The sequence below is a fragment of the Carassius carassius genome, chromosome 10 (genome assembly GCF_963082965.1).
Source record: "Carassius carassius chromosome 10, fCarCar2.1, whole genome shotgun sequence".
NCBI lineage: Eukaryota > Metazoa > Chordata > Actinopteri > Cypriniformes > Cyprinidae > Carassius > Carassius carassius.
Genome location: NC_081764.1, coordinates 3316609 through 3343119, shown reverse-complemented (window position 1 = coordinate 3343119; position 26511 = coordinate 3316609). Strand labels below are relative to the sequence as shown.

The 26511-nt window shown below is 34.6% G+C and overlaps 2 protein-coding genes across 3 annotated transcripts in view; both read right to left on the bottom strand.

Moving 5' to 3' along the window:
* Window positions 1–11837, bottom strand: part of LOC132151540 (sodium-coupled neutral amino acid transporter 3-like) — a 28483-nt gene extending 16646 nt beyond the window's left edge. The window contains exons 1-5 of one of the 2 annotated variants that reach the window (XM_059559722.1): window positions 11659–11837; window positions 5648–5799; window positions 5232–5252; window positions 5040–5121; window positions 4768–4883 (exon numbers count right to left, since the gene is read on the bottom strand). In XM_059559722.1, coding sequence (XP_059415705.1) covers window positions 4768–4883; window positions 5040–5121; window positions 5232–5252; window positions 5648–5751 — 323 coding nt within the window. In that variant the 5' untranslated portion in view covers window positions 5752–5799; window positions 11659–11837. The remainder of the gene's footprint in view (window positions 1–4767; window positions 4884–5039; window positions 5122–5231; window positions 5253–5647; window positions 5800–11658) is intronic. The other variant, XM_059559723.1, reaches the window with a different exon arrangement.
* An 11105-nt stretch (window positions 11838–22942) lies between these two features.
* LOC132151223 (protein rolling stone) lies at window positions 22943–25356 on the bottom strand. The gene is made up of 3 exons (XM_059559334.1): window positions 25242–25356; window positions 24655–24877; window positions 22943–23653 (listed from the first exon to the last, which is right to left on the bottom strand). The coding sequence occupies exons 1-3, from the start codon at window positions 25335–25337 to the stop codon at window positions 23001–23003; spliced, it is 972 nt and encodes a 323-aa protein (XP_059415317.1). The 5' UTR covers window positions 25338–25356; the 3' UTR covers window positions 22943–23000.
* Between the last annotated feature and the right edge of the window lie 1155 nt (window positions 25357–26511).

Genomic DNA, 26511 nt, shown 5'->3' with positions numbered 1-26511 from the left:
CGTTTCATTGTAATGGCTGCATATATATACACATATCCCTGAACTAAGTACATTTCTGCAGCTGGAATTATGTTTAAATGAAAACGAAAGGAGGGAGTGGTATTTGATATCCTATTTTCTAATAACATAAAAAACTGTCCTTGATTTAGATGGTATGTTTATCTGTATAAGTGCTGGATAAATATTAATATTTCATGTGTTAATATTGTAGTGGGGTGTTTGTTGTTTTCTGAATGATATGATTGTTGTTGTCCTCGTTACATTAGTCCTCTTATTAAAAAAGCTCATGCATAAAGACATTCAGAATATTTTCAGCTCAGGAAATTTTGTGTTTGTGTTATTTTAGAATCACTGTGATACTATTATATATTTTGTATTAATATTTAGAATCTGTTTTTATTTTTATATTTTCAATATTTTATTTGTATATACATTTTTTTTGTATTTTCCATATTTTATTAAAATATAAAAAAGTTTTATTTTATTTCAAGTAAAAAAAAAATTCAGTGGTTTTAATGTTAATTTCCGTAGTTTTTTTATTAACTATATGGCCATGGTTTTTAGGGGAAAATAAGACTTTTGTTTTTTTTGACATTGTGATTTCTTTTTTTTCTTTTCTTTCTGAATATGACCAGAACATGTTCTTGCCAGGTTTTGTGAGATTCACGAATTTTTGCCAGGTTTTGTGAACAGTCACGTGTTATTATTATAGACTGAATGCTTCATATGAAGGCAAACAGTTTAAAATGTGTTAATTTTATTAAACACTTTCTTTAATGAATGTGACAGTGAAAGTGACGTGTGGCAAAGTATGGTGTCCCAGTATGGAATTTGTGCTCTGCATTTAACCCATAACACAGCACACACTGCAGTGAACACACACACACACACACACACACCATGAAGACACACCCGGAGCAGTCGGCAGTGATTTTTGCTGTGGCGTGGGTTCAGTGCCTTGCTAAAGTTCACTTCTGTCATGGAATAGAATGTTAAAGGGAGCACTGGTTATTACTCCCCTCAACATCAATCCCTGCTGCTACTGAGACTCCAAACCTCTGACCTTTGGGTTACAAGTAACCATTAAGCCACAACTGCCCCAAAAAGGATAGGTCTGTCAGTAGTGGGAAAGTCTAACCACAATGTAAGTCAACTCCTCCTAATGACCACAGAAAATGTATTTTCACATTTATATAAGGCTTGTCTTTTGTGTTGAGTAAAAGTAAAAACACTGGACTTGATCAAACTGCCTCCTGAGAGGGATGCGTGCAGTACACACCAAACTGAGGTTAATGATTTTCTTGTTATTTACCCAGAAATAAGACTATCTTTGGAGGACACAGTCTTGGCCTGTTGGGTAATTTGATGAGTAGTATTCAGTTCGCTGTAACCTGACGGGAGCTGCAGCCGCCTCAGACGGCTCTCGCTCTCCTCCCCCAGTCAGACCGAGAGGAAACCAAATATGAATATTCTATATTTGGATGGGGGAGGGGGACCCTGAAAAGAAGGATGTGTGTGGAGAACGGAGGAGGCGTGGCCAGCCCAGGTCATGGCCTTTCTAGGGCCGTGGATAGATGAGGAGGTGGAGCTAACTAATGGAAAATTTTTGGAAGGAGGGAAATACAGAGTAAACGGCAGGTCACACAAACACATTTTATTATTAGATAATCAATATAATTTTGTATGTTTCTGCATGTGTGTGTGTGTGTGTATTTATATACAACCCGAATTCCGGAAAAGTTGGGACGTTTTTTAAATTTTAATAAAATGAAAACTAAAAGACTTTCAAATCACATGAGCCAATATTTTATTCACAATAGAACATAGATAACATAGCAAATGTTTAAACTGAGAAAGTTTACAATTTTATGCACAAAATGAGCTCATTTCAATTTTGATTTCTGCTACAGGTCTCAAAATAGTTGGGACGGGGCATGTTTACCATGGTGTAGCATCTCCTTTTCTTTTCAAAACAGTTTGAAGACGTCTGGGCATTGAGGCTATGAGTTGCTGGAGTTTTGCTGTTGGAATTTGGTCCCATTCTTGCCTTATATAGATTTCCAGCTGCTGAAGAGTTCGTGGTCGTCTTTGACGTATTTTTCGTTTAATGATGCGCCAAATGTTCTCTATAGGTGAAAGATCTGGACTGCAGGCAGGCCAGGTTAGCACCCGGACTCTTCTACGACGAAGCCATGCTGTTGTTATAGCTGCAGTATGTGGTTTTGCATTGTCCTGCTGAAATAAACAAGGCCTTCCCTGAAATAGACGTTGTTTGGAGGGAAGCATATGTTGCTCTAAAACCTTTATATACCTTTCAGCATTCACAGAGCCTTCCAAAACATGCAAGCTGCCCATACCGTATGCACTTATGCACCCCCATACCATCAGAGATGCTGGCTTTTGAACTGAACGCTGATAACATGCTGGAAGGTCTCCCTCCTCTTTAGCCTGGAGGACACGGCGTCCGTGATTTCCAACAAGAATGTCAAATTTGGACTCGTCTGACCATAAAACACTATTCCACTTTGAAATTGTCCATTTTAAATGAGCCTTGGCCCACAGGACACGACGGCGCTTCTAGACCATGTTCACATATGGCTTCCTTTTTGCATGATAGAGCTTTAGTTGGCATCTGCTGATGGCACGGCGGATTGTGTTTACCGACAGTGGTTTCTGAAAGTATTCCTGGGCCCATTTAGTAATGTCATTGACACAATCATGCCGATGAGTGATGCAGTGTCGTCTGAGAGCCCGAAGACCACGGGCATCCAATAAAAGTCTCCGGCCTTGTCCCTTACGCACAGAGATTTCTCCAGTTTCTCTGAATCTTTTGATGATGTTATGCACTGTAGATGATGAGATTTGCAAAGCCTTTGCAATTTGACGTTGAGGAACATTGTTTTTAAAGTTTTCCACAATTTTTTTACGCAGTCTTTCACAGATTGGAGAGCCTCTGCCCATCTTTACTTCTGAGAGACTCTGCTTCTCTAAGACAAAGCTTTTATAGCTAATCATGTTACAGACCTGATATCAATTAACTTAATTAATCACTAGATGTTCTCCCAGCTGAATCTTTTCAAAACTGCTTGCTTTTTTAGCCATTTGTTGCCCCCGTGCCAACTTTTTTGAGACCTGTAGCAGGCATTAAATTTTAAATGAGCTAATTAAGTGGATAAAAGTGTAAAATTTCTCAGTTTAAACATTTGCTACGTTATCTATGTTCTATTGTGAAAAAAATATTGGCTCATGTGATTTGGAATTCCTTTAGTTTTCATTTTATTAAAATTTAAAAAACGTCCCAACTTTTCCGGAATTCGGGTTGTATATATATATATATATATATATATATATATATACACACACATATATACATGTGTGTGTGTTTGTGTATAAATGTAATTATTATAACTCTAAATCTACAAATAAACTACAATGCATTAGTATATACTACATATATACAGTATGTACATATATTAAATTCTCACTTATTAATTATATATATATAAAAAAAGTTAGTTAAAAAATTATATAATTTTGTATGTTTTATATATATATATATATATATATATATATATATATATATATATATATATATATATATATATATATATATATATATATAATTTATTTATTTATATTAATATAAATTATCAATTTAAATACATTTACAAAAATATAAATTAAGCTATAAAAGTTCAAACACATGAAGCAAAAGGAGGTATAGTTCAAGCTAATACATTTAAAATCATATTTTTTGTATTGTATATATAAATATATATATATATTATATATATATATATATACACACACACACACACACACACACACACACACACTCTCTCTCTCTCTCTCTCTCTCTCTCTCTCTCTCTCTCTCTCTATTTATCTATTTTATATAATAATATGTGTAAAATTAAAAAATATAATTATTTAAATAACGTTTATTAAATATATATATACTTCGGTAAACAACCATATAATAATTATATATATAAATACATATATATTATTCTAAATATATATTCTAATTATTAAAATGTTTGTATTTAAATAAATATATTAAATGGATATAGTTTTGTGCGTGCATGTGTGTATATGTGTATATATATATATATATATATATATATATATATATATATATTTAATGCAAATGTATAAAAATTTAAAAATATATATTTTTAGTTATATATACACACAAATGTATTAATTATTGCAAAATAAATATAACAAATATCAGCTACCTGTACATTATCCCTTTCTTTAAAACATTTTAAAAACCAGCCTGATAAAACATAATAATCTTAATCTAACTGACTTTGATGGGATACATTATTTTATGAGTTTGTCATAATTTTTATCTTGCAGTACCTTAAAAAAAATCCTGAAACACGGGCCTGATGTTTTTAGAAAAAGCCAAATGGTGGTTGACATGTCATTTAACAGAATGCAGGGGGCAGATCTTTTCCATAGAAAACCATTTCTGGTACAAAATCAACATTAACAGCCTCAAAAAGGGAAAATTCAAGTATTCAAGAGCATGTCTGGAAAAATAACACATGTAAAAATCAATGCTTTAATTACCACGGTAATTAGACAGCCAGTGGTCTGCCAAATGCTTGACATTCAGATGAAGTGAAAACGCTGATTCATTGAGGGCATTTGCATGACTATGAGATGATTCAGCGATGCATCGCATCAGCACATACAATAATCAATTATTTTTCCAGCCAATCTGTCATTTAAAGGAAAATGAAGGGATTTCACTTACAGGAAAAGCAGTATGCCAGTATTGGCCATAGCGTAGGCCAATCCCAAAATCCCACTGCCCATAATGGCATTGCCCAAATTGAAGACTGACATGCCAAAAGAGGTCTTCCCCTCAAACTAAGAGAGGAAATGAAATTGATGAGCAACTAAAACAGAGACAACAGCTGCTAGAACAGCTAACCGAGAACATCAACACAGTCAAATCTCTCATTCCGTTTCTGACTGTGATAGGCTTTCAGCTGAAAGTTCACACCAAATGTTGTACATACTTACATCAGTGAAACGTGGCTTCTTGCCCTCACTGTTGGGAAGGAACTCTATGTTCTCAGCAAGTGTGCTGTCAGGATCATCAAACCTGTTGGAAGGACGACAATTGACATTTAATCGACAATGATCTTGCAAGGTGCATCAGTTCCTTTTCCCTAACTGCATCTAGCAGTCATTTGTTTCTTGTTATTGACATACCTGCCATGATGGGTACCATTTCTGAGGGATGATGATAGTGAGTGTGAGAAGGTCCATGAACGGGCAAGAGTGGAGAAAGGGTAAACATGCACTTAGACAAGTCAGCACACCATGCCAGAAAATAAAAGTGATTTGAGGAGTATTTTTGCATCAATAGACCTCACTACAGAAGCACAATGTCACAATAAAACTGATGGGTTTGAAAATGGGTTTGAAATGTTCTGATGGGCTGGTGGAAGGCAGGGAAAATGCAATGCTAAAAATCATGAAAAACCAGTTGAGAACCACTGGTCCGCCATGCAAAAGCAAAACATCCCATTATGTAGGCACACATGCAAGGAACTTATCTTACAGTGAATGACAATGATGTTTTTACAGATAAAACTGAATAACTGAAGTGATGCATAAGTGCTTACTGTTCTTCTTCCATCATAGTCTTCATCGGCATGCACATCTCCTCTCCTAGGTCTTGACCTTTCCCATTGGGCAGAATACACATTTCTGATCTGGAAGGTTCCATTCTGGGAGTATTTGATATCCCAAGTGTGAACTGTCTGATACCAAGTTGCTGAAAAAGATAAAGATTTTAAACTATAAAAAAAAAAATGCAACTATATGAATATTCACTACATACATTAAAAACACCTCAAAATCTGTTTCATATGTCTAGCATTTGTATTGTTAACTAAAACTGAAACCAGGGTTATTTTAGAAACATGGAAATACTATTAGTTTTTATCAATATTTTGAACTAGTTTTCAATTTTGGGTTTTGGATTCAAGTTTTAGTATGTAATTTATATTAGTATTTATATATATATATATATATATATATATATATATATATATATATATATATATATTAGTGCATGAAATTAAACTAAATGAAATGTTGGTTTGGAAACTAGCTTAAATAAAATAATAACGATATTTTTTGTTAACTGAAATAAAGCAGAAACAAAATAAAAAACAGAGGAAAAACCTACAAATTACAAATGTTGCCCTGGCAACTAACTGAAAAAAAAGGTGAAGTATGTAAATTATTAAGGCTGAAATAATAATAAGATAAATAGAAATCTTAAAATACGAGAACTAATAAAAATGACAAACACAACAAAATTCCAAAACCTAAACAAAAATTAAAAGGAAACCAGAAAAAAAGGGTAATATTAAAAGGGTCATATGATGCGATTTCTGGCTGTCCGTGAATAGATAAGATCCCTAAAGTTGCAAAGACTAAAGTCTCAAACCCAAAGAGATATTATATTTTAAAAGTTATGTGATGCAATGTGTTTATGCGGTTTAAGGTTAAAAACACACATAATTTTCCATATAATGCACATCATTGTTTCTCCTCTATGCCCCGCCTTCTGAAACGCGTCAATTTTTACAAGGCCCTTCGGTCTGAAAAGTGAGGTGTGCTCTGATTGGTCAACTATCCAGTGCATTGTGATTGGCCGAATGCCTCAAGCATGTGATGGAAATGTTACGCCCCTTAACATAAAATGCCGTCTCCAAGGCCAGCAGTATAAGACACAGTCCAGCTTCTCTGCTTGTGCACATCCCATCGTCGGTTCTCTTTTAGCAGTTCAGTCAATGTACTGTTAGGAGTAACTGAATAAATCAGGATATAGGTTTATTTCGCATCAGAGGGAGTGTAAGGCAAGTTTATAAACTGAATAACTTAAGTACTTTGTAAATTAGTGCGTATTTGAGATGCGAACCATTTCAAACGATTCTGTTCGATTGGGTGAACTGATTCACTAAGATCTTGTTCAATAGAAAGATTTGTTCGCGATCCCAACATCACTAGACAAGACAAAACCAATAAAAGCCATTACAAACGAGGAATTTGTCGCATCCAGTTGGGACATAATTACTAACTATAATGACTTATACTGTTTTTTTTTTACACGTATCGTTGCATATTGCGCTATGTAAACATAAAACCATGTCTGCATTAGTGATCTGAGAAACAACAAACAAGCCTACACAACACTGCTCAAAACTCGTGTTTGAATCATCAGTGGCAAATTATTTAAATATAAATAATGTACTTACAGGCTGTGAGTCAGAAGCGCCAGAATGTCCTTGCAACTTTTAAACTTTACAGGCTACTGGTTCAGGCTACTGGTCCTCATCCTCCCTACAATGCGCTGCATACTTCTGAATATTTGGGTTGGACTGTTCTGGAACAGTGTTGAAATACAACTTAACCACTGATTTCTAATCATGTCTTCTTTTGGAAGGCCAAACAAGTAGTTTCGCCTTCACAACGAAATACACAGTGACTCCACAACAAGGCAGCGGCGGCAACAGCGAGAATAAAAGTTATGCCTTCTTTCTTTGGATGAACATTTGGGCAGCGTTATGCAAATCTTCCCACATAGTGATGTAGATATGTGGGAGCGTGTTAGAACGAGCCAGTGTGGCTTAACTTTGATAAAGAATATCTCTTTGGATTTTATACTTTAGTCTTTGCAACTTTACAGATCTTCTTTATGCACAAAGAGCTTGTAACACTCCAAAGAGAAAGGAAAAATTTAAATTGCATCATATGACCCCTTTAAGACTCGTCCACGCCCTCCTAAAATGTCTTGTTTAAACATGCCCCCACATTTCTAAGTCACTGTGTGGCAAGATTTGCATAATGCCACCCAAATGCACACAAAGAAATAAGACATGACTTTTATTCTCACTGTAGTATTGTTGCTGCTGACGCCATGTTGTGGAGATGCTGTGTGTTTCGTTGTGAAACCGAAGCTACTCTGGTCTTCCAAAAGAGGACACGACTAGAGATCAGTGGTTAACCTGTATTTACAAAATTGTTTCAGAACAGTTCAACCCAAATATTCCTGTGTCTGTGTGTGCAATGTATTTTACCGAGGACTGTTTCCTGAATCTAAAGGAGTAGCCTACAACGCCACCTCGCTTTTCAGACCAATGAGCTTTGTAAAAATCGACGTTTCAGAAAGGCGGAGCATAGAGGAGAAACAATAATATATAGTATGCGTTTTCTTGAACCTTAAACCACATTAACACATTGCATTACACCAAATACACAAAATAATGTTCTTTTTTTAGTAACGTCATATGACCCCTTTAAAAAATAGAAAAAAATTGATATAAAAGTATTAAAGGTAATATTAAAAAAATATAATACTATAAGAGTTAATAGGCAGTTCGCTCATTTAAAGAATTGTCAACTAATAATTCAACAGGATTATTCAGCGATTTAGTGATTGGCCTTATATCAGTATCCCCAGAGTCCTAATTTACATTTATGCACGCTATTAAGTCGCCAATTTACAATGACAACAATGAAGCACAGCCCACCAGGGTGACATTTTAGGCCAGGAGATGTTCTCGCTCTTCAGCGAAGAGTCCCTACACACTCCCTGCAAAGATAAAGGCTCAATAACATTAACAACGTCACCATTTATTTTATGATTGTGGATTTTAGTCCAATGAACTCTGGAAGCTGCAGGAGAATGTGTAAAACAGTAGGGCCATTTTGAGACACCCAGCTGTCATGATATATTTAACACAGACCGCTCACAACGACAACCAGAAGCTCTCGTGAAGAACTGTACAAGTGTGTTCGTTTACAGCCGGGAAAGTCTTGAGTCTAGTCCATTTCCTAATGAGACTGATGCAGACTTGAGATTAAATTCCAACACTATTAAAATTTAAAACCAGCAACATATTGAGTCAGAGAGGCATGGAAACTTCTTAAAATATTCTGTGCTTGATTAGAAATCATACAATGGTGATCATTTATGTGATCTTTCTATTCATCAAAGAATCCTGAAAATGGCTTTACATAAATACGAAGCAGAGCAACTGTTTTCAACATTAAGAATAATCAGAAATGTTTCTTGAGCTGCAAATCAGCACATTAGAATGATTTGTGAAGGATCGTGTGACATTGAAGACTGGAGTCATGATGCTGAAAATTCAGCTTTGATCACAGAAATAAATTATATTTTAAAATGTATTCAAATAGAAAACAATTATTTTAAATTGTAATATTATTTCTCAGTTTAATTCTTTTTACTGTATTTTTCATTAAAAAAATACAGCTTTGGTAAGCATAAGAGACTTTTCAAAAACATAAAAAAGATCTGACAAATTTCTTAAGTTTATTATCATTTTAGAATCAAAACAGAAAAAAAACTTTAAAGTCAATTAAAAAACATATAAAAGTGGAACATTAAAAGTGGCATTAACCCAAAATAAACCCTTCCAAATAAACACCCAAAAACTTTTGATCAGGCATTACAAACAGCAGCACCTCTTTGGGGTCCAGAGTGGGTTGCGTTTGAATTCTGGCAGGGCTTGAATTTCACATGACGATGGTATGTGAGGCATGGAGTCCCGAGGCTGCCTGCGATATGTGATTTTGGCAGCCCTAATGCTGCTAAATGTCGAGTTGACCATTAAAGAAAACCAGTTGTGGCCAAGGTCATTAAAGATGTCTATTTGAGCTGATAAATTTAGCAACTCAGTGAAGCACTTTGGCATGGAATACAGGTCAGCTAGTATTTTTGCAAACATAGGAAGGTCAATAGATGGTCATAAAAAAAAATGTAGCATGTAAGAGAGCATTATAATTATAATCAGCAACATGTGGTTACAAAGTGGCCAGAAGGCAATTATAGGGTAAATGTACCAAAACTAACTACTTTTGAGATGAGCAAAATACCATAACTCAGTAATAAGAAGACCTGTCATGCTCTCTCATCATTTTGATCATCCCTCGCAGCTGTCTCACACAATGCACTGTCCTTGATGACCATTCAACAATGTGCTGCCTTATTGACATTCACAATGATACAGACGTCACACTGACCAACACCTCAAACTAGAGCCATGACACAAAACCAGATGAGCCCCAGCTTCTAAAGGACACATTTTACAAATATGCCATGCACAATAATCACCGATGACTTTTATGAAGTCTCTTTGAATCTATTTTATTAGGGTGCAGAGATGGACCTCCAGTCAGAGGCCGTTTCCCACACCACCAAAACTAGACAGACAGACAGATAGATATACCATGCAAGTGTGTTTTTTTCTTACTAAATCTTGTTTCATTTAGAAAAAAAAATGTCACATTATGAAATTAAAATGTCTTACAAATGCAACTGACTATGGTTGTGATATATGGTGGGAACTATACCACAAGTATGGTATGGTGATAAAAATAAACACCATAAATATTCACATGATTGGTCTTGTGACTCAAAAACACATGGTAAAGTCAAGCTCAGGCTTACAGAGAGTAATGTCAATCTAAATGAACTCCAAGACCTCCCTCAAATCAGACATGACTGCCGTCCTACAAAATCATATGTTCATCTCTGGCCTTGGACGTGCGGTCAGTGACCTCTTCTCTGTCAGCACCAGCCCAGAAGGTCTGACCTCACTGGATGCAAATGTTTACATCCAGGAAAAAGTTTGAGGAAGGGATAGGATTGGTCAGGCACTTTGAGCTGATGTCAAGCATTTGTCTCTAGAAAATTCTGGGATGTACTTACAGTCATTGATTGTAAAGGTTTCCCAATGAAGTTCACTGAAAAACAGATCTTTGCCTCATCGAACAGTCACACCTCTCTGGATACTGGCTATGAAAACTGTTGATTGATTGTAACTGTCCATTCACATTCAAAGTGCGTCATACTGCATTGCCCCATCCATTCAAACATGACAAAATCAAAATCTGACATTTGTGCCAGAGTTTTAGTCTGCTTGTGTAACTAATGTTGGGACACATCCAAAATCACAATTTCTTTTAGTTTTATAGAGTACCTTCTGGTGATTTCCCACTTTCTCCATGACCTCTGACCTCTCATATATATATATATATATATATATATATATATATATATATATATATATATATATATATATATATGCCCCGTGAGGTCAACAGTATGCACCTTAATGTGCCACAATGAAGACAGAAATACATCAAACTACATACTATATACTATATATATATATTAATTATATATATACTTTATATATATTTATATATATACACACACAATTATAATAGTCTGTTTCTATTATTATTACTTATATAATGAATCAATATTATTGCCAATCCAATAACATTTATTTTTTTGCATTTTAATGTGTTTCTGCTGAGTAACATATCTGGACAATAAAATGCACGTGACGTCACTGACCCATATACAAAGTAAATAAAAGAAGGTATAGATACATTTGACTATAAAATATGGTCAAATTCTCTAAGAACACTATAAAAAAAAATGTTGCGTCCACTAAAAGGGTATAGAGTCCATCCCCATCAATTACATTTAACTCAAGTATATTCTTTCTAATTTTTTTGAATTATGTATCTCTTAAGGTACTTAAAAAACAAACAGATCACATTTTACCAATAAACATGTATTTCTTACCGGTCAGTGAGCTCCTAGATTCAGAGTTCTTCACAGGTTATAATGAGAAATGATGTTCTAAAGTTTTTTAAGCTTTAAGTTTCCAGTGTTTCGGCTGCTTTATGTCCCTGTAGTTCTTCTCCTCATGTGATTTGATCACAATGGAAACAAAGCGCGCCTCTCACTGCTTTGAGAAATTAATTGGAGAAGGCTGTATGGATGAGTAGTGGGGGTTGTTTAGGCCCCGCCTTCTGTGGGGCTCGTCCAATAACAGCCGGCGAGACCCCTACAGTAGCCCCGCCCACTTCTTCCAAGGGCTCCATGGAGACTAAATATATTGATATCCTGTTGAAGAAAAACCATTATAAAGGGAAACTGGCGGGTACACTCAAATATAAAAATTATACTGTTTTTTTTTGGTTAAAAATTTTTTTTCAAAGGTTTACTCCACCTGTCTAAGAGCAATTATATTGTAGTTGATCTTATTCTAGCTATATTAGATTCTTAGAGGACTCTCATTTAAATAAAATAAAAAATACTAAAACAAAATTGTTTCTTAAATAAAATTTTCCTAAAATAACAAACAATGTTAATAGATTAAAATTAATTAAAATTAATAAAGTAAATAAATTAAAAATATGAAAATATTAATAAAATCATTAATACAAATTTAAAAATGATTTTAAATTAAATGAAGTTTGTTTTTTTAGTTTTTTTAATTGAAACTTTAATTTATAGTTATTAAGCAGCGCAGCATTCAGTCCTGAATCTAAAGTACATTTCTACTAAATCTTCGGAGATGATAACTGCAGTGTCAACGTGCCCCTATAAAGGCACAGATCTCTCGTCCTTATACCTATATCCGTGTGTCCATTTTCACATTAGATAGGGATGAGCCATTTAACAATTCAGTGAAAGATCTGCTGGGGTTCAACAGATGTCCATTAGGGTTAAATATAGTGGGGTTAGCAGCTGTTCACCAACACTTCAGCTATTTGCGTCATGGAATGTCTGAATTTAACAGGACATGAACGCCACAGGAGAGAAACCATTGGCTGTCTGCTGAATCCACATATGCACAGGTCAGTAAACGTTACTCACCTGTTAATTCATCTGTAAAGATGATTAATTATTGTCTGTGATAAATGTAATTCTTACTTTCTGAAGAATAAATTAATCATGCTTAATTCTGCACAACTTGCCACCAGTGTTGTTGTCATTAAACGAATACTAAAACGTTTTTTTTATTGTTAATTGAAATTAAGCAGAAATGAAGATATATACAGTATATATATATATATATACATACAAAAAAGTACAAAAAATACCAACTGAAATCAAATGTAAATAAAAGATGTAAACATTTAAAAAAATTGAAATCTAATAAATGTCAAACGCACATAACAAAATTATTAAAAGTTAAACTAAAATGAAAACTGAAAATATAAAAATAAAAGTTAATAAAAGTGCATTTTGGTGCCATTAACATCTTGCCACTGTTGTTATTGTTTACTAAATCTAACACTTAAACTATTAAAACAATTTGTTAATTGAAATAAAGCTGAAATAAAATAAAACAAAGACTAGATTTAAAAAAAAAATTGTTTTGACAATTAACTGAAATTAATTAAAGTAATATAATTATTAAATGACATAAATTAATACTAAATCTAAATTTTTTTTACAAACCTACAAAAGTACTACAAATTAAACTAAAATGAAAACTGAAATATAAAAATAAAACATTTTATTTTATTTTTCATATTTTTAATTCAAAATATTGACAAATACATATACTACAATATAAATAATAATGATATAGCACTGTGTCTTACACAGTGTTAAGGTTACATACGTACATTGTTTTCATATTTAAAGTAACTTGGCTTTGTTCAAATCTCTAACCCTGAAGAGTATGGTGATGCTTGTCTTAGCATGTCAACAGCCACAAAAACACTCAATCAAGTTCAGTTCCTCTGATAAGACAGTTGCCATGCCAGCTCATTAGATTCTCATTGGTTTTCTTCACTCTTCCCGCTAATGAAAGACTTAGCAGCTGCCTTTCCATCACAGAAAACATCCCACTGCTTCTGCATATGTGTGTGAGTCACAGTGAGCGGTAAATTAGCATCTGCCAGCGCTGTCACAACCACTGTACACTTCCGCTCAACCAGACTAATTACTTTAATGAAATGTTTCCGTGGAGCATTTGCTCGTGATCTGAGGGTAAACGTGCCCTCCTGACTCCCACCTGAGACTCACCGCAGCTCCCAGACCTGAAGAGATTACAGTCTCAGAAAAATCATTCATTTGATGTGACCGAAGAATCTTCAAATGTTGCCATCGTTTGGATTCTTTTCTTAGTTTACAGGCAAGCGAGTTATGAATGCATTCATTTACAACATATTTTAAATGCACATTTATTGAATCTGTTAGAGATAAGCACTGGTTAAATCTTTTTCAAGCAATGTTTTAATTACTTTTCAAGCATTAAATAATAAATAAATAAATAATTTAATTAAATAAAAATGTAAACAAATAAATAAAAAATGCATACCGATTGGGTAACATGGCATATTGATAAACACATTATTTCTCATCAATTAAGAAAATACAGTAAGTTGGGTGACTTTTAATTTTTTTTAAAATGACAGTATGAAACTACATCATGCTTTTGGATGAAATAGAATAGATACACACAGTGCTGGTTAGAACCGGTTACATGTAATCAGATTCCAAAAATTATGCTTCTAATCATACTATGTTACATTTTAAAATACATGTAATTAGATGAGTTACTTTTTATTAATTACATGATTATATATTATTCACATGGTCATATGACATGCAGGCAAACAGGTATAATATCCCATATTTACTAAGAGTTTCGTTTTGATTGTTGCCATTGTAAAATGATTTATTTTAATTTAACACTTTTATGATTTTGAAAAGATATTAGCTTTTAATTAAACTCACAAACCTCAGTTTAGGAAACTTTGACAAAATGTAATGCTTAATGCACTTCATGTTGTTAATAACAGTGAACGGAATATATTTTCATTCAATTTGTTTTTCATATTAATATGGTACAAGATTATCCTTAGGTTATCCTTCGAGTAAGGTCAAAAGTAATCCAAAAGTCATTAAAAAGTAGTCTGATTTTATTACCTGAAATGTGTAATGTAATGAATTATATAAATGATAAAATATAAATTCTACTATTTTGTCTCCCAACCAATAATAAGTGTTGCAGAGAGTGTTCTGTTTATTTTCATTTATTCAAATATCATTTTCTAAATGAACTAGTAAACTAAATACAAAATGTCCTTCTTGTAATAATTATTATGATGAACAAATAGCTCAGTCACTGTTTACCATGATGATGGTTTACCATGATCCAGCCAGATGTTCTTGAATGAGTTATTGCAACATCTGATGTGTCATTAGTGACATCCACAAATGTTTGTTTATGTACTACTGCTACATTTGTGCAGCTTTGAATCATTACTTTGTGTGCAGTCATGGCCCAATGGTTAGAGAGTTGGATTTTTAAGGGACACCTTACTTCACTCACTCTATTATTTGATGAATACACATTTATTTTGTGTGATGCAACAAGTTGATTGTTTTTCATAGTCAAATTTTGACCTTATATAAGGTCTATACAGCTGCAGTAAAGCTACAGGACACCTAATATAGTTCTTCATATGAATGCTGTCCAGCAGGTTCACGTGTGCCGGCCGGAGGAACACATCTGCCTAATACCATGAGATTTTGGAGCGAAGCCCAGCACAAAAACAAATGCATCAAATCATGTCTGAATGTAGTGTCATGTTATCCCTCACCTGCCTTCTCCAGCTGCCACACTGAGCTTAACCATGGAGATTTTACGTAAGGTGACTGGCTTATTTTAATGTCAAAGCAGTCACTGATTGATTGTGAAACGACTTTCGCAACTGTCTATTTCTTTGAGTTTTTTTCTTAGAGTTACAGCTTTCATCCGTAATGTACTGTTTGCAGAGCGCAGTGAGCGTTTCCTCACATGGACTTCTGACTGGGTGACCTGGTACATATCTGGACAACAACCTACATCCCGAACCAAAACACTGATAATGTCTTCAAGCATGTAAAACGGCACGTTGCTGAACAGATTTTCCATATGCGAGACGTTGGCGTGATGTCTGTTCAAAAACCAAATTTCAGTACAAATTTTTGCATTTAGTGAAATGTGACATCAGTACTGACAAATCTCCAACTGCTTCACCAGGAGCAATTAAAGTGTAATTAGAGCTAGAAGTATAATATATGTGGCATGTAATTAACGAGAGTATCATACAATCAGGCATCTCAGCAGCACACGAGAAAAACAAGGTTTCAGGACTAACAAGCTTAGAATAGTTAATCAGGATTCCCTCGTCATCTTACGCTTCATTAAACAACAATGTGCTGAACTTCAGCGGGGTCTCCATCTCAAGCCCAGTGCTCTCACAGAGTGCTAGGAATGCATGGGAATGCCAAGGAACACCAAGTCCAAACAGAAGTCAATCTTACTTTTACCACTGTGGCACACATGAAGTACATCAGGACTACTGGGAGCTTTTTCAAAACCACTAAACCTAAGTAATAAACTTTGGCATGCATCTCACACCCCAGCGTTTGTGCAATTGACACACAGAATGATGGATCCGAGCTGTATTTAGACACAAGAGCATCACAGCAACCACATAACAACATCCTGGCAACCTCTAATCACCAACCAATCAATCACAGAACATCGGATACACAAAGTGCAGGTACAGTTTCCCTGATGCAGCCTGAGCTGAAGTCTTCAGATAATGAAGCACCCCTTATGGGGGTCGAACCTGCTACTTTAAAATTGTCAGAACTAATCATTATCTACGACATTCTTAAAAATAAAGGTTAAAAAGGGGTGGTTTAGATGCCACAGAAGAACCATTTTGGATTCCCAAAGAAACTCTCAGTGAACAGTTGTAAAAAGAACCATTGTGTAAAGAATAATCAATTCTAAAGAACCTTTTGTGGAATGGAAAGGCTCTTTGGAATTTACATTTTCTTTAACGGATGACAATAAAGAACCTTTATTTTTATGATGCCACATTTGTTCAAAATACAACACTAAATTGGTCATTTGTGCATGTTTCTATATTCAATTCAGTTCAATTCAAGTTTATGACAGGAATTTTCTGAAAAATTCATTAAAGACATAGTCAAACAGACGATGAATACTATTAACAGCAATTATTATATGATGCATATATGATGAAAATATAAAATATCATTATTTTCTATAACTGGAACATAAGTGAACATAAGTGAAACTATGAACAGACTGCTTAAAATGAATAATATATTATAAAAAATCTTAAAACCTTAAACAAACAACTGGCAGTAGCCATTGACTTATGAAGAAAAAAATACTATGCAAGTCAACATTCTTCGAAATATCATCTTTTGTTCTCAATAGCTGAAAGAAACCTTCATACAGGTTTGAAAAAAAAATTATAATAATGAGAGAATTTTCATTTTTGGATGAAATATCTCTTTAAGTGGCATCTTTTTGCAAGAAGAACTAGTTCTGACATGTAAACGAGTAGATAGCTGAGCTATGATGTATGCTGTAGCCAATGCATATTTTATGTCTCAGCAGTTTATCAGTGTCTGGAACTGGAACTATATACAGTATTAGAAACACGTAACTATGCCATCCATATCAAAGCACTGCCAGTGAACTGACCTGAATCTCTAGCTGACTCCAACAGGATGATTACATTACAATAGAACAAACGAAACCACTGGAAAACTAAGCGATATGATTCGTGGAACGCTGGAGGATTTCTAGGTCGGTTCAGAAAGTTTGAGTAAACACACCTATGACTTCGACTGCAAGAAAGATATATATATTTCAAACCAACAAACCACTGAACGCAGAATGAACACTAAAATTCCTCACTACTTCCCTTATAAACAGGCCTTCATTAAAGTCTAATCAGATCCAAAGTCAAATCTGATTTGAATATTAAACAATGACACTCTCTCTAATATATAGTACAGCTGACCATACAGTGGATATGAACTATTAGATCAAGCCTATTAGTGATGTTTCTTAGAAGTCCAAACTAAGAGAACACAGCAACAAGAAGATAGTCCAAGCAGAACCGAACAGAACCGGTATTAGACACTTTCCCAAAGCGTTAACCTCTCAAAAACAAACTCACATGTACACAGACCTTGGTCTTCAGGGTCCACAGATCAGATCAATGCTCTTTAAAGAGACTCTCTTCAAAGGATCCACACTGGAAAACAAACCCCGACTGATAAACATGCTCCTTCCCAAAATACACGTCGTGTGAGAAGGTTCGAATGTTACCAATTATTGGTTTAGACAGATTAGAGTGATCAGAGTATTCCAATACAAAAGCACTGGGGAAGTACTGTATGTGTGAATTTGTAAGTACATGATCACTAGCCAAGACAAGTGATTTGTTACAGAACCCAAGGGAATCAATCTGTAAATGTGAATTTCAGGTGCTGACATAAATTGCCACAGACATTAAAATATATACATTTTTGACATTCAATGACAATTTCATGGATATAATATAAAATCAATTGATATTCATTTGATATGGCTCAATATCATATATATAAATGGCTCAATATTTTTTATAGACAGGAAGTTAAAATACCCAAAAGGAACAAATCTGAGAAATTTTGAACAAGAATGAATCAGAAAAGCAAACACACAAATACACAGATAACAAACACTAGCATCTCTGTGGCATTGCTTCAGCGCTCTGACTCAGCTCTGAATCACACAGACAGATTACTGAAGGCTTTGATTCAGCAGGGGTCATGGTGATGGCAGACATGAGAAATCAAACACAACTAGTGACTCAAGCTAAAGGCCGTTGTGTACCGCTGCCACGACCCCTCTCAACCGAGCATGAGTGTTATTGTACCAGCACTGAAGGGCAGACAGCACTGACACACTCCCACTTCACGCCAATATACAGTGGGAACACAATCCTCTTTCTCTGAAAGACACCAGACGAGACCACAAGAGACCACAGGCCAAAGCTCAACACAGCTGCTTGTACTGCTGTGACTGCTAGAGACTGAGTAATTTAACAATCTTAAATACGAGTGTCACATTTACTATTATAATAGTAAAATATGATCATTTTCTAGCAAAATAATGCTATATATCTGTAAAATATCAAAATAAAATGCAAAATTATATATATATATATATATATATATATATATATATATATATATATATATATATATATATATATATATATATATATATATATATACAGTACAGACCAAAAGTTTGGAAACATTACTAGTTTTAATGTTTTTGAAAGAAGTTTCTTCTGCTCATCAAGCCTGCATTTATTTGATCAAAAATACAGAAAAAAAATGTAATATTGTGATATATTATTACAATTTAAAATAATTGTTTTTAAATTTATTATACTTTAAATTATCATTTATTTCTGTGATGCAAAGCTGAATTTTTAGGATCATTATCACATGACCCTTTAGAAATCAAAGTTGAAAACAGTTCTGCTGCTTAATATTTTTTCAGAACATGTGATACTTTTTTAGGATACTTTGATGAATAAAAATAAAAAAATAAAAAAGAAGCTATGTTTTTAAAATATAAATATTTTGTAATAACAATATACACTACTGGTCAGTAATTTGGGGTCAGTATTTTTTTTTCTTTCTTTTATTCAGCAAGGATGTGTTAAATTGATAAAAAGTTATAGTAAAGAAAATATATTATTAGAATATATAATTTTTTTTTTTAATAAATGCAGTTCTTTTTAACCTTTTATTGATCAAATATATTAGACAGCAGAACTGTTTCCAACACTCATAATAAATCAGAATATTAGAATGATTTCTAAATGATCATGTGATAGACCGGATGTTACAGGTGACACTGAAGACTGGAGGAATGATGCTGAAAATTCAGCTTTGCATCACAGGAATACATTATTTTTTTTAAAGTATATTCAAATAGAAAACTATTATTTTAAGTTGTAATAATATTTCACAATATTACTGTTTTTTCTGTATTTTTGATCAAATAAATGCAGGCTTGATGAGCAGAAGAAACTTCTTTCAAAAACATTAAAAATAGTAATGTTTCCAAACTTTTGGTCTGTACTGTATATATATATATATATATATATAAATATATATATATAATATTTAATAACAACTGGGCTGGATTATGAATTTCACATGACTTCATGAGAACATGCTTCTGAATTCTGGTTAGTAAACCCAATTAAATATGTAAAAAGCAAAAAAACAAACAATCAAAAAAATCTGATTTAATAAAAAAATTACTACAACAATTTCAGTTACATTCAAATTATTTAAATAATTTAAAATTACATTTGTAATACTAGATTTTCAAAGTGGACACATAATATGAATCGTTCTGTATATCAGACATAAAATGCATCTCAAATCATATGAGCAGGAGTGTAGAAGTGAAATTATCTTTTAATAAGAGTACACTGCTGACCTCTACTGCTTGACATGTTTATTGCATCAACTTATCTCTTGCCTTCAGCTCAAGGATTTCACATTTATGATCATTAAACCTTTATGAACAATACATTTCTTTCACATATGTTCTAGTCTTATCACAGAGATCTTTTTTGATCTACAAGATGAAGACAATGGAGGTGATATTATGATTAATCCAACTTACAGATGAAAAGACAGGTTCAGTTTCTATTACAGTGATCTAGAAAATGCCTGAGGAAGATATCAGCAGATATACCTTCTATATCACTACTGTACCCGCGAACAAGAGCTTGAACCCCAGGTTTGTACATTCGATTGTTGCTGCATTTATGAAACACCTGATCACATCACATGAAAATGTACATAAATTGTGTACAATGTTAAATTACATCCTCGTGTCCCAGTTTTATACAATGACAAGAACAGGCAAACCATCTCGGTTGCATATGGTAAAATGTTTTAATAAATATTAAGGGACTGGTTTAGATTTAATTTTACAGTCAAATATAGCAGTTATATACTGTAAGTGAATAAGAACTTTTTTTCTTGTCATATATGTACGGTTTTATGTTACAGCTTAAGTTGTTAATGTTTATTGCATTATTTTAGTGCCATGTGTGTTTTGTATCTGTGTGCAGTAACTATATTATCTTAGTATTGACCTAGTTGTGATGAGTGATTACTGCCTCTGATTTATGGAGGTTGTCAGTGTATTATAAAAGTGCAAAACAGATTTAGTACTTCAGTAGGTTGGTATATTAATAACATATCAGATCAAGAAAAATATTCTTTTTTTTTGTAATAAAGGTACAAAAGCTGTCACTGAGATGGTTCCTTTTTAAAAAGTACACTTGTGTACCTAAAGCGTTCATACTGGTACCTTAAAGGTACATATTACTAACCAGGGGTCTTCAAACAAAGGCCTGAAAGGACAGTTGTATTGACAACTTTTGTACCTTTTTTCTACCCATAAATTTCAGATTTTTTTTTTTTTTTTTTTCAACAGTATGGGTTGCTTTCCCTGAAAACTGTTGTAGGGCATTTCAGACCAACAACATTTGGAGCAAACAAAGTCAAGTACAGAGAGTTTATGACTAAGCTTCGAAGATAGAGAATGGAAGATACAACCCGAATTCCGGAAAAGTTGGGACGTTTTTTAAATTTTAATAAAATGAAAACTAAAGGAATTTCAAATCACATGAGCCAATATTTTATTCACAATAGAACATAGGTATTGTAGCAAATGTTTAAACTGAGAAATTTTACACTTTTATCCACTTAATTAGCTCATTTAAAATGTAATGCCTGCTACAGGTCTCAAAAAAGTTGGCACGGGGGCAACAAATGGCTAAAAAAGCAAGCAGTTTTGAAAAGATTCAGCTGGGAGAACATCTAGTGATTAATTAAGTTAATTGATATCAAGTCTGTAACATGATTAGCTATAAAAGCTTTGTCTTAGAGAAGCAGAGTCTCTCAGAAGTAAAGATGGGCAGAGGCTCTCCAATCTGTGAAAGACTGCGTAAAAAAATTGTGGAAAACTTTAAAAACAATGTTCCTCAACGTCAAATTGCAAAGGCTTTGCAAATCTCATCATCTACAGTGCATAACATCATCAAAAGATTCAGAGAAACTGGAGAAATCTCTGTGCGTAAGGGACAAGGCCGGAGACCTTTATTGGATGCCCGTGGTCTTCGGGCTCTCAGACGACACTGCATCACTCATCGGCATGATTGTGTCAATGACATTACTAAATGGGCCCAGGAATACTTTCAGAAACCACTGTCGGTAAACACAATCCGCCGTGCCATCAGCAGATGCCAACTAAAGCTCTATCATGCAAAAAGGAAGCCATATGTGAACATGGTCCAGAAGCGCCGTCGTGTTCTGTGGGCCAAGGCTCATTTAAAATGGACTATTTCAAAGTGGAATAGTGTTTTATGGTCAGACGAGTCCAAATTTGACATTCTTGTTGGAAATCACGGACGCCGTGTCCTCCGGGCTAAAGAGGAGGGAGACCTTCCAGCATGTTATCAGCGTTCAGTTCAAAAGCCAGCATCTCTGATGGTATGGGGGTGCATAAGTGCATACGGTATGGGCAGCTTGCATGTTTTGGAAGGCTCTGTGAATGCTGAAAGGTATATAAAGGTTTTAGATAACATATGCTTCCATCCAAACAACGTCTATTTCAGGGAAGGCCTTGTTTATTTCAGCAGGACAATGCAAAACCACATACTGCAGCTATAACAACAGCATGGCTTCGTCGTAGAAGAGTCCGGGTGCTAACCTGGCCTGCCTGCAGTCCAGATCTTTCACCTATAGAGAACATTTGGCGCATCATTAAACGAAAAATACGTCAAAGACGACCACGAACTCTTCAGCAGTTGGAAATCTATATAAGGCAAGAATGGGACCAAATTCCAACAGCAAAACTCCAGCAACTCATAGCCTCAATGCCCAGACGTCTTCAAACTGTTTTGAAAAGAAAAGGAGATGCTACACCATGGTAAACATGCCCCGTCCCAACTATTTTGAGACCTGTAGCAGAAATCAAAATTGAAATGAGCTCATTTTGTGCATAAAATTGTAAACATTCTCAGTTTAAACATTTGCTATGTTATCTATGTTCTATTGTGAATAAAATATTAGCTCATGTGATTTGAAAGTCTTTTAGTTTTCATTTTATTAAAATTAAAAAAACGTCCCAACTTTTCCGGAATTCGGGTTGTATTACCATCAGAAAAATCTTGCTAAAATAAGAACATGTAGATTCAGACAGACCAGAAACTCCTTCAAAAAAGAGTGAGTGATCGTGACTGATGTTCCTCCATCACAGCTGTCCTCCTGCTCGTCTCAGACACAGAGGCTGCTGGATCCAGGGAAGGCACGAGGTCAAAGGTTGTTCCTCCAGACACCTTCACACTCCACCAGACCTCCCTCCTTAAAGCAATTCTCCCTGCCTTCTCTCTGCTCACCATCCACTCCCTCACTAACTGCAGGTTCCACAGCACAAAGTGACAGGACGGTAAACAAATCAGACAAACTCCCAGAATGCAAAGTGTTGCCATTAGGGGGCGCCCACTGAAATCAAGAATGCTGTAGATGTAAGGTTGGCCAAACATGTTTGTGCCGCCCATTAGCCAATAAACAACGGCAAATATGACATAAAGTGCCCCAGCCAGCACACCGTAGAAGAAGTGGGTGAGATGAACAGGTGTGGAGGACAACAACAGGTCCACGGCGGTCTGGATGCTGTTGATAACATGGATGTTGATGTTGAAGGCTGTGAAGGAGTGCTGGTCAAAGGGGTGGATTAAGGTCCAGTACAGAAATGAGACAGTTAATGAAAAACAGCCCATCACAGAATGCAGGAGCCACTGCAGACAGAGAGCAGCCGTCAGAGGGACGGGGAGAGAAAGGAGGCTCTCACATTCACTACTGACACCTAGTGGAGGAATGGACTGCATGAAACACATGTATAGGCCTCTTAAAAAATACAAATAAAGAAATTATATATATATATATATATATATTCAGCAAGGATGCATTAAATTTATCAAGTGACAGTATAAACATTTCGAATGTTACAAAATATTCTATTTCAAATAAATGCTGTTCTTTCTACTCAAAGAATCCTTCAGTTTCCACAAAAATGTGAAGCAGCACAACCGCTTTCATATTTGATAGTAATAAGAAATGTTTCTCGAGCATCAAATCAGCATATCAGACTGATTTCTAAAGGATCATGTGACTCTGAAGACTGGAGTAATGATGCTGAAAATACAGCTTTGATCACAGGAATAAATTACATTTTAAAATATATTCGAATTGAAAATGGTTATTTTAAATTGGAATAATATTTCACAATATTACTGTATTTTTGATCAAATGAATGCAGCCTTGGTGAGAAAACAAAAAAAATAATCTACATTTTCAATGGCATATATATGTATAAAGTGCAGCAAAGGATTTTACTGCAGCATTAGTTAAAAAAAGACACTAAAATAGCTCAAAACAGTGATGTTAGTTTTGAGAACAGCTCCTGCTATATTTGAGAGCAGATGACGCTTGAGGTATTATATTGTGATCTAATCAAGGCTTAACAGTAAGTACTGTTGAGCTCAAATTCAGTTCAAATATTTTCACAGAAATAAAATGAATAAATAAATAACTAAAGATTAAAATGATAATAAATATGATCTAAATATATTGTAAATATAAATTATTGTAAATTTTTTACCAATGCATTTACATTTGAAATACAACTACAACAACTCCTTAAATTCATAAACATTTTTGCTGCAATATGCAATGAAAACAATACTGACGTCTCTGTAGATCTGTTTGTAATTCTTTCAAGACTCTTACAATCCAGCAGCATAAGTGTCACTCAGGATAGTTTATAAAGTCACTGTGTGGGATTTGTGATCAGCACAACAATTTTACCTCTTTTCATTCTGTGAGAGGAGCATCTGATTTCCAAGAAAGCCCAGGCCAGATTACAGAGAGAAACCAGATCGTAGATAACCATAAGACAGTATGAGATATGGCTGAGAAAAATGAGGAATTTAGGTGTATTGAAGAGAAGAGCTGTGTAGATAAACCAGCTGAAGGTGTAGACCAGCATAAAACATCTGTACAGAAGCCACAACAATGGAGGAATATCCCACTGCGAACAAAACCAGACAAGTTATTACAACTTCATATTTCAGTTTGATGGATTCTGGAAATTGCCATTTACATTTTGACCTATATAATACACATATGCATTCAATGTCTTCAGCATTATTTACATGCAAAATATATACAATGAATCTGATGGCTTTGCTGACAGACATGACAGAGATGTAACAATGTTTCCAAGTAGTCCAGACCGGTCATCATTTATGATCATTATTTGATCTATGCTTGTTGACCACCGTGGACCAGGAACAAACCATTATGCTAAACCTTTAGCTTGATTCTTTCAGCAGGGTTTCCATCATGCATATGCTAATTGGATCAGTGCATGAAGTTTGGTGACTCAAACAGACCTGTGGCTGAAGCAGCAGCTCTGGTTTAGAGGTGAGAAGGTGGAGTTTGTGAACTTTGAACTCCTCCTTCCAGCTTTGTGTCCAACTAGCACCCATGTCTGTCACCAAAAACCACTCCTCCTGTCAAAAAACAATGCAAAATCGGTTATACACTTGTGATGCCATGTGTCTGCTTTCTTAGAAGTCTGTTTACATTTGTGTAGACTGCAAAAAAATAGTTTGCACATTGCACATATTTGAAAAGACTTTCACTTCCAATTATCAAAAAAATTAGACATGCCCTGTTATTTAATGTTACAATGATTGCATGCAACTTGGATACTAAATAATACAAAGAATAATAATATTAAAGAATAATGCAATCTCTCACTAACCTGTGAACGGCTATAAAGACGCTGCATTCACCAGAAACATGCATAAATCTACAGCTCCAAATGATGGTGTTCTCCTACACCTTAGATATTCAGATTTGATAAGTTGTGACCGTGATCTGATGTTCACGAGTCCATAGCAGCAGAACAGACACTGCACTCCTTGTCTTGGAAGCATCTAATGAAATTACTGGAGCTGCAAACCGTAATCATGAACATGTGAATCTCTCACATACCAACAAGATTACCGATGAGTCTCTGAGATGTGGCTAAATGTAAAAACAAAAATGTCCTTACTAAAAGAACTGTGGAAGTAGCAGTCAGTATTATTTATTTTACTGCTTTTTCCTTATTATCCCATGGTTGTACAGTATGTCACTTATTTTACAACTACTGACAAGATATGATTTCTAAACATTTATTTTATATCCTAGAGAGAGTTTTGGTCTGATGTGAACCGCTGCAGATGTACAGCAGGGTCACCAGCATTAGAGGTCCCTGAAATCTACCAGCCTGTTTCACACAAAAAGACTTTAATGTTACCAGGGCCGGTTCTAGACATTTGGAGGCAAAATTGATGTGTTTTATGGGACTGGCTTCCGTGGCATCCGCGTCCAGCTATTTATAGAGACAAACAGCTGGTTTTGATGCTTGATATTGCAAATTGGTTTATCTTACCTTATTTTTAATGCATTATCTTTATTATAAACACACTGGTTTGTGGAGCAAATAGTGTTATCTCCATTTTAGCGGCTAATGAACCTGAAGTTTGGCCCATAAGCTTACTTCCGCATTGAAGCTTATTTACAGAATGAATATTGTGTCAAAGATGTTGCCAGAGCCACCACTACTACACTACTACAAACACTAAGACATGACAGAATTATGCACTATAGCAT

Bases quoted from the DNA above. Each gene is read 5' to 3' on its own strand.
- LOC132151223 (XM_059559334.1), bottom strand. From the start codon at position 25,337: ATGGGTGCTAGTTGGACACAAAGCTGGAAGGAGGAGTTCAAAGTTCAC. The intron at 24,878-25,241 runs GTCTGTTTGAGT...TTTTGTTCGCAG, and splicing joins AGCTGCTGCTTCAGCCACAG to TGGGATATTCCTCCATTGTT. The intron at 23,654-24,654 runs GTAAAATTGTTG...TTCCTCCACTAG, and splicing joins CTCTCACAGAATGAAAAGAG to GTGTCAGTAGTGAATGTGAG.